The 9,110-nt window shown below is 45.3% G+C and overlaps 1 protein-coding gene across 1 annotated transcript; it reads left to right on the top strand.

Moving 5' to 3' along the window:
• The first annotated feature begins 1,552 nt into the window (after positions 1-1,552).
• GPR83 (G protein-coupled receptor 83) lies at positions 1,553-5,441 on the top strand. Its single transcript, XM_009577326.1, is given in 4 exon segments — positions 1,553-1,939; positions 2,695-2,820; positions 3,859-3,992; positions 4,817-5,441. Coding segments are annotated over 4 exon segments (1,272 nt in total).
• The last annotated feature ends 3,669 nt before the right edge of the window (positions 5,442-9,110 follow it).

Genomic DNA, 9,110 nt, shown 5'->3' with positions numbered 1-9,110 from the left:
CTGTCCTGCTCTCCGCCATTTCCCTGGGCCTTCATGTTACATTGTAAGACTGTCTGTGTTCTCCTGGCATCGTCAGATCAGGGGCATCCTTGCTGGCCAAGCGCTTTGGAGCTGGCACAGATTTCTTTCTTTTCTCTGGATGGTCACAGGTGACTGCCACCTTAGCGGCTCCAGCAGGCTCGCTGGGAAGCTTCCTCTGAGACAGGCAAACTGCCAAACGAGCTCGAATTGGGCAATTTTGTGGAAGAAATAGATGCTGGCAGCAGTTTGCAGAGGAGCGCTGTGGGCTGGCCGTGCCGCCTGTCCTGCTGCGTTCAACTCCTGAGCAGCCGTGAGGAGAAAGCAGCCTGAGTGGTTCACCGGGGGAGTCACAAGCATCTTCTGGAAGTGTTATTTTCACCAGTGAGTGACCAGCTTATAATATAAGCTTTTCAGATGATGGTCTTTTAATTGATGGTTAAATAAAGCCTTTTATGTACAAAACCTGCTCTGGCCGGGGTTAGTTGACACCACCCAAGCAGATCCGGCCCCAGCAGAGGGGCAACGCCTTGCATGTGCACTTGTGGAGGGGCACGTCTTTCTGTGCTGTGTAGGATTTGTGGCTCTTGGCCTCCTGATACTGATTTTAGATCTCCTACTGAGTTTTTGGGGGGAAGGCACAGGGAACACACATGCTACCATCTCGTCAGGGCTTGGGGCCAGTGCATGGCTGCCTGTTGCTTTGGATACTGGACTCACTGGGCTGGGACATCCCTTCCCGTTCTCTGTCCCGTATAACCACTTCTTTGTAACTACCTCTGTATTTCTACAAACCCTAGAAAGCACAGTTTCACATCAAACTTTTTATTCCCTTGGCCAAGAGGAAATCCCTGCCAAGGGAAAGCTTAAATATTTCTCCGTCTCTCTGAGGGAAAAAAGCTCTTTGGAAAAATACTGTAAGTACAGTAAGCCAGCTTGTAAGTCACAGTTCATCTGTTACTTCCCTATTCTATGCTAGTTAGTAAGTGTTATGCTGTGAAATAGGCTGAAACTTGCCTGCCAGACCTTTAAAACTGAGCTTAAATTTGAACTGTGTCCTGGAAGAGAGCAGAGCTGCCACACACGCTGCTGGTTTATAAACACAGAATTTGCATGAGTGGGCTACTGGTAGAGAAAGAGGATGCTGACAACTGGAGAGATTGATCTGCCTTTCTCACAGATGTGCTTGTCTTGGAGTAGTGCCCGGGGGAGCGTGACTGCGTGGAAAAAGCAGCACGTCAGAGCAGAAATAATGTCATGCATCCCAATGGCTGCAGAAGATCCCGGCTCGGAGCTCGCCTAGGGGTATAAAGCTGCCTGAAGGAGCAAAAGTAGTGTTGAGCAGAGCGGGAGAGAAGCACGCTGCGGGAGGCAGGAGCATCAGCCCTCTCCCGCTGCTTGCACGCCGTGTTTGCAGCCCCGAGCGCGCCTGGGCTGAGTGAGGGGAGGACGGCTCGCCGGGCACACGGCGTGAGCTCTGCGCTCTCGCAAATGAGCTATTTCCAGATTGGAGGAGCGGAGCAGCGTTTCAGAGATGTTGTCCTGTTTTGTCTGGCTCTCCCTCCCCGACTTGGTTAACGCCTTCGCGACTCTAGGAAAGTTGGCCCTCAACAGGAGCCTGGGGAAGACTTTGGTAATCCCAAACATCTCGGGTTTCCTTTCCTTGGATAACAACAGCCTGGCCGACTGGCAGAGCTTTGTGGGCAGGAGCCGGTACGGAGTGGAGTCGCAGAGCACCACGGTGAAAGCCCTGCTCATCGCGGCGTACTCCTTCATCATTGTCTTCTCCCTCTTTGGCAACGTCCTGGTCTGTCACGTTGTCATCAAGACCAAGCGCATGCACTCCGTCACCAGCTTGTTCATTGTGAACCTGGCTGTAGCCGATATCATGATCACGCTCCTCAACATGCCTTTTACACTAGTAAGACCGAGGCAGAGATGCCATAAAGGCATCGCAGTTACTTCGGTGGCCTTTTCTTCTTTACGCCGCTATAGGCAGTGAGTGCATGGATGTTCTGCAGATACCTGTCCAGTCCAAATTACAGTGATTGGAGTTATCTTTGGAAAACTCCACATGTGTCTTTCTTCTCTAATTCCTGTTACCTAGGTGAAGATCTGAAATTATCCATTTGTTAAAAGTGGCCCTGATAGTACTTGAACAACAATTACCTCACAGTGATTACTTAGTACTTCGTAGTTTCTAGTGTTTTTTTCCTTCCCTCTCTGAAGTATTTCCAAGGTAAAACTATGAACCTCTTGAAAAAAAGATTAATGCTCACCATCATTTTACAAGCTGTGTTGAACAGCTCTAGTTTGCTTTGAAGTAAGATAAGGCATATAGGTCAGCCCCATCCTGTAAGGAGGGCTTAAAAGGGAAAAAAGAATGTATTGACTCAATAGTTAGACTGCAGAAGGACACACTGTGAATAAAACAGAACAAACATCTTTGGTACTGCACTGCTGTATTGTCCTGGAGGATATTGCTGGGCCACTGAGCAGCACTAACCTACCACTTCAGGGTTCAGAAGACAGAAAGTTATACAATTATACAAAGAACCTGCTAATTTAAAAATATCTTTTACATAGCTCAAGGAATTACATGCCAGATGTGTCTCAGATATCTATAAGCATGTGGAGTGGGGGGGGTGCACAAAACTAATGGTATTCTGGTTTTAGGCTCGTTTTGTGAACAGTACCTGGCTGATCAAGAAGGGGATGTGCCACGTCAGTAGGTTTGCGCAGTACTGCTCCCTCCACGTCTCTGCCTTGGCCCCCACAGCCATTGCCATGGACAGGCACCAGGTGAGAGCTCTCTGAAGCAGACAGACAGAAAGCTTGGGAGGGCATAATTAAAATGAGAAAGGGTGATCCCATGTCCTTTCCTTCTCAGCTCCCAGATTAAAGTAAGATGCATGAGGAGCTGACAGGGTAGGGAAGCAGTTCTTGCTGTCAGATGGAAAGAATAGTTTCAAGCCCACAGCAAGGTGGGAGATGGGAGATGTCCACTGCCTTGCGATTGCTTCCAAGCTGGGGAACAGGAGCTTTTCTGCGGTAGATGATCCAGTAGCTCTCAAACGAGGAGAAAGTCCCAGATCCTGATAGGAATTCACGTGGCAGCTCTCCTCTGGGGTGGTTTGTCCAGCACCGTGGATGTAGGGACATCCCAGTTAGCTTCTGCAGCTCTGTCTCCCTTTGCTCTGGGATGTACCACCCCTTGTTATCCCAAACACTGGAGAGCTGACTGTAGCACACTGGTGTTTGTCACGAGCAGAGCTGTGGCTTACTGTTGATAATGGGCTCAAAACTGGGGACAGTTGGGCATTATCAGTTTGGAGTCACCCAACAACCACACAAAACAGTTAACAGTTGACATTTTCTGCTAGAAAGCTTCTCATTTCCAGAAAATGCGCTGGCTGTCAGAAGCATCCCCAGGGAGGTCTGGTTCAATCACAAACCCATGGTTCTTTGGGTCACCAATACTCAAGAGGCTGAGACTATTTTCTCCTCCCTCTTTTTTTTTTTTTTTTTTTTGCTATTAAGTAAATTGAACCTGGAAATGCACATGTGTGCAAGACCCCCTTGTACCCAGTTTTTCCCATCTAGATGCAAATACTGAAATGTGAGGGTAGGACTGGGATTTGACTTTACCCATTTCCATGGAGGAAAATTTCAGGCTTTCAGGTACAGCTTACAGTCCATGGGAGCTGGGTGAAGACTGTACTGCTTGGATGCTGAATTTCCATGTTAGGTAATAGATTTAAGGTTGGAAGATCGTGTGAAAAAATGATATAACTATTTCCTGAAAATTCAGAAGCCTGAATATTGGTTTATTTTGCACAGGTTATAATGCACCCTCTGAAACCTCGCATATCTACTGCAAAAGGTATTATCTACATCACTGTAATCTGGTTCATGGCAACTTGTTTCTCCCTACCACATGCTATCTACCAAAAACTCTTTACCTTTGAATACAGGTAAGGATGTGCTTTACTTTCGTCCATAGTCTCCCTGGAGGCCAAACTCTCAGTGGTCATACTTTGGCATCTTCTACTGAAAGCCCTGAGCTTATGTTGAGGTCAGCCAAGTATGGATCTAGTCTATAATTTTCATCAGATTCCTTTTGCAATGGCTGATATCCTGTCCTTGTTTCTATTTTTAATTATTTTTATTATTTAATTATTAAAAATCTTTATTCTGTCACACTAATTGCATGAAATAGTCTAAGAAGTTAGAGGATCTGGCCTGGACCCTCTATCTCTATACACTGGCATTTTACACAATGCACCAATCTGACCTGTTTGGGCAGACCAGAAATGGGGAAAAACCTAAAATCTAAGAGGTTTTAATCTACCCTTTAGCCCCGGGAAAGTGAAGAAATCTGCCTCAGCTGCTTGTTCCATAAAATGCTGTCATGAGCCTTGATATTTAGAAAGTGCTTTAATGAGGGAAAGGTCCTTAATACGTGCGGAGACTGTGTTTCTGTTTGCCAAAGGACAGAGAATAAAAACCTGCTTCTGTGCAGCTGGAAATTTTGTAATTGATGAAATTCATAAAATCATCATAAGGTTATGAATACCCATGAGAAATTATCACCAAATTGCTCACAGGCTGCTCCATGGCTCAAATCCTTGGACAACAGAGCTCCGCTTCCCTGTGACACATGGGCATAAATGAAGGGTCTGCCTCCAGGCTTCATGGCAGGAGCCCTCTCTCACCTACCTCCTTGTTTCTGATGCACTTCTCCCACGGTGCCTGGCCATATGTGCTCTCACCCCCTGTCCGGTATCTCCACTTGCAGTGGGGAGGTTACCCGGTGCCTGCGTCTGCTGGATTTCCCTGAGCCTGCTGACCTGTTTTGGAAGTACCTCGACTTAACAACCTTCATTTTGCTCTATGTCCTGCCCCTTCTGATCATCTCTGCTGCCTACATGGCAGTGGCCAAGAACCTCTGACTGCACAATGTCATCGGGGACGTCACCACTGAGCAGTACTTTGCCCTTCGCAAAAAGAATAATAAGACCATAAAGATGCTGATGCTTGTTGTCGTCCTCTTTGCAGTCTGCTGGTTCCCCTTGAATTGCTACGCCGTCATCCTCTCCAGCCAGACCATCCACACCAACAATGCCCTGTACTTTGCCTTTCACTGGTTCGCAATGAGCAGCACCTGCTACAACCCCTTCATCTACTGCTGTCTCGATGACAGCTTCCGATCAGAACCGAAGGCTTTGCTCAACATGTGCAGAAAACCTCCCAGGCCCACAGAACAGAGGCTTCCCTCTGCGGTCCCATCCTACCAACTGGCTTGGCCAGAAAACAGCAACTTCAAGAGGTTGCAGGCCTCCCATGTCCTTCCATCAGCCTCCAACATCCAGTCAGGAAAGGCAGACATCTCTGCAGTTGAGCCAATAGTAGCTGTGAGCTAAACGGTGGCCCTGGGAAATGTATAGATTTGGCTAGAGCTAAAATGGTGGGAAGATGTGGAACCCTGGCCTACTTAGGGACTGTGCAACCACACGTGATAAAACCAAGAAGGAGGTTCTGCAGGGGTAGTTATGAAAGAGCTGCATGTTTGATGCAGGCTGATGATAATGGTGTGGAGCCCCTAAGGACTGTGCAACCACACGTGATAAAACCAAAAAGGATGTTCTGCAGGGGGTAGTTATGAAAGAGCTGCATGTTTGATGCAGGCTGATGATAATGGTGTGGAGCCCCTAAAGGGGAGAAAGCAAACTCTTCCCAAGAAGGAACTCTCTTCGTCTTTGTCAAGTTGACTTTGGATCGGCATGCAGGATGGGATTCTCTGCATGTATGTCACTGTTACCTGCATGACTAGGCCTTTTTACCGCTGGGGCTGTGTGTGTGTTTTGCTGGTACTTAAACACAAAAGCAACAGTTTAATCATGAGGCCTCCCTCCCCCTTTTCTAACTCTCCTCGTAGCAACATGGAAATGGTCGAGATGTAGACCTTTAGGTTGCTGGCTTAGAACCAGTGCAACTGGATGGGAAGGCATCCCTTCAGAACTGGGGTCTGAAAAGTCAAGATCTGTTCAGAATGAATAAACAGATATATTTCACAAATCCATTTTTTGTGGAAATACCCTCAGAGAAGTGGAGAGTAAGATGGACGTTGATAATTAGAGGAGTCTCTTACATCACAGGCATTTTTTCTAAGGTAGAGTTGAAGAAAAATGGGTGCCTATACTTTGCGTAAGTAGATGGCGAACACCAACCTGTTAGTTCAGCATCTGCCACCAGTGCTAAATCACAGAGATTTTTTCTTTCCTAAGATAAAATAATGAATATTCAGAAAGCTTTTCTTCCAATAGAGAACTAAACCCAAAAAGCTGCTTTGGAGAATGTTGGACGTATCATCCACAGTTGGAGAACATGTAATTAAACGCTACTCTGAGTTTGGACTCGGACCTTTTGATCCGAGCGTCTTTGCATTATTGTTAAGTGGCAGCTAAAGGATCCCCCAGTTTGACTTTTTAATTTGCCTTTGAATGTTGCTCTTGTATCCTGTAAAGCACCTGGGTACTTCTCAGATAAGACATTTGGGACATTTCATCCCAACTAAGATGTTAGCTCTCTGTAATCAGTTCGTAAATGAACTGCTTTGAGAGAACAGATGATATCTCTAATAGCAAGTAATAAAAGTGGAGCATTTCTCTGCAAGATATCCTCTGGTGATTGCACAATTTTGATCCATTTAGAGACAAGTGAGATGTGTCCTTCTTGGGGTGGCTAAGAAAATTCATATGGCTGCAGCCATCTGTAGTAGTTTGCAGAACTTAATGTTCTTAGCAGAAGAAAATCTGATTTTGAATAACGAAAAAAATGGGCATTGAAAAACTATACCTTATATTGCACAGGAGAGCAATAACTCTCCCTGTGCTGTGGAAATTAGCTTGAATGTCACACCAGGGTGCCCCATTCCACATTCAACTTCCAGTAGCCAGCAGCGAAGTGAGAAAAATCTTCTTTTTATAAATGACTATAAATGGGAAAAAAAAAAAAAGATAAATGGTTTTTCCCAATGTCCTGTAATAAACTTACATTTCTGAAATAATTTTAAGCCTTGTGCTCAGATCTTTCACACCTGAGTATTTAAAGAGACTGAAATGCCTACCACTCCTTGCAGCTAGCCTGTCCTTTCACAAGGTGTTATCAGTCTCTCACTTTGAATCCAGTGCTATTTTACTACCCTTTATCAAGGCCCCATGAGTCAGAGTACGTTGTATCACTGATATGCAGAATCAAACCTTTCCTCCTGCCTGGTTTAACCCCTTAAGCCAAGTCCCATTTCCTCCCTTAACATTTGCAACCCATCAGCCCTGAAGCAGTCTGGCAGTTGGACTAGATGATCGTTGTAGGTCCTTTCCAACGGAAATATTCTATTCTATTCTGTTCTATTCTATTCTATTCTGTTCTGTTCTGTTCTGTTCTGTTCTGTTCTATTCTACTTTACTGGAGATCCCAAACGTGCAGAGCCTGTGAACCATGCTCCCCAGTCCAGTGACAGCAGATCCCAGTTCTTTACTAGCAAATAAACCTTTGGGAATGCTGAGTACCTACAAATATAATACTATGCACTTAAAAGAGGAAAGCAGTGATGGGGTATTTTTAGAACTGCAATAACCTTGGACATACTCTGAACTGCTATAAATCAGACCCATTCCCTGATCTCAGTTGCACAAGATCTGTCCTATATGTTCAGTATGAATTCAGATTTAAATTAACATGCTAAAGCAGGGACCTGAGCCCATTTCTGCTCTACAAGAGAGAGAGAGGTCTGTAGTGTTGGAAAACCCGCTTCGTGAGAGTTTGGGGAGTTAGCCCATCCCTTCCAAAGACTGTTCAGTGGACATTATCCTTTCATTTTTCCCTTTGCCTCTTCCTTCCTTGTAATTATGCAGCTCCAAATTAATTTTGGAGTACCTCATAACCCCTTGTAGTCATCCTTATCAGTTTTTAACTGCTTAAACATTTCTCCCAGATACTAAAATATTTCCCCAGGAGAGGAAAACTGTGTGCGTGCACATATGGGCAAGGGATAAAACAACAGACTAGATGCTACATTTGGTTCTCTCAGTCAAAAGAAAAATGGTCTGTGTTTACGTGCGGTTTCTAGCAGCAAGTGTTCACTCACTGGTAGGAAAGAGGAGGGAGAAGAGCTGGGAGCGTGTGATGGCAGCAGGAGGAAGAAGAGACTCAGAGACAGGACACAAGGGAAGGGGATGGCGTGAGGAAAGGAGATACAGGGAGCCAACATAATCTTCTTCCCACCTTCATTTTGTCACAGGTTTTGTAAATGTTGAACAAAAGCATTTTGAAGGCTACACATTTTTTATTTTGTATTCATTAATAAAAGTCTTTCTTTACTTGGATTTCTGGAAGGGCTTTACTCAGCTTAAGTTAGTAATGAACAGAAGAGCTTCACTGTCTGGGGCAAAAGCAGGAGAGTGAGAGCAGATCAAGAGACCCTTCCCCAAAGCATCCTTTCTTCACTTAGGGGAGAAAATGGTCAAGGCTACGGTTGGGTTTACCTACAGAGTCACCTGGCTTCAGGAACAGAAAATGTTGTCTACTTGTGTTTGGTTTTTTTTTTTAAGAGTCTGCCCTTAGGGAAATGCAATGTTTCAAATCTTCATATAGTATCCAATATTTTGCAGGGTTCTTTCTCTGTTTGGTCTCTCAATGACTTGAGAGAGGAAGTCTGCCTGGAAATCTACTTCTGAAAGTTAGATTTTCCTAGTAGCTTGACCTTCTGCTCTGATCCTTCAAAGCATCTCCACTCCTGTGCATGGCCACATGCCTGGCGTGGCTTCTGCCAGACCAACACTACCGTGGCCCTCTCCTGTGAGCATCCCCTGCTGGCTGGGGAGAGCTGAGCGAGCAGGGGCTGGGCGACTCTCCTCAGAAAACTAAAGCAAGGCATTTTCGAAGTGTGATTCTGCTGTTGTCAGTCTTATCAAAGAGGAGAGGAAAAAATTATCTTTTGCATTTTGGATTCATCTTTCTATGCTTTAATGCTTTATTTTTTTCTGTCACATCTTCTGTCACGGTAAAAAACTGGACGGCCGAGCCCAGAG

This window comes from Fulmarus glacialis, unplaced genomic scaffold (genome assembly GCF_000690835.1).
Source record: "Fulmarus glacialis isolate BGI_N327 unplaced genomic scaffold, ASM69083v1 scaffold3055, whole genome shotgun sequence".
NCBI lineage: Eukaryota > Metazoa > Chordata > Aves > Procellariiformes > Procellariidae > Fulmarus > Fulmarus glacialis.
Note: the sequence above shows the minus strand (reverse complement) of the source record. Positions and strands in the feature narration are given on the sequence as shown.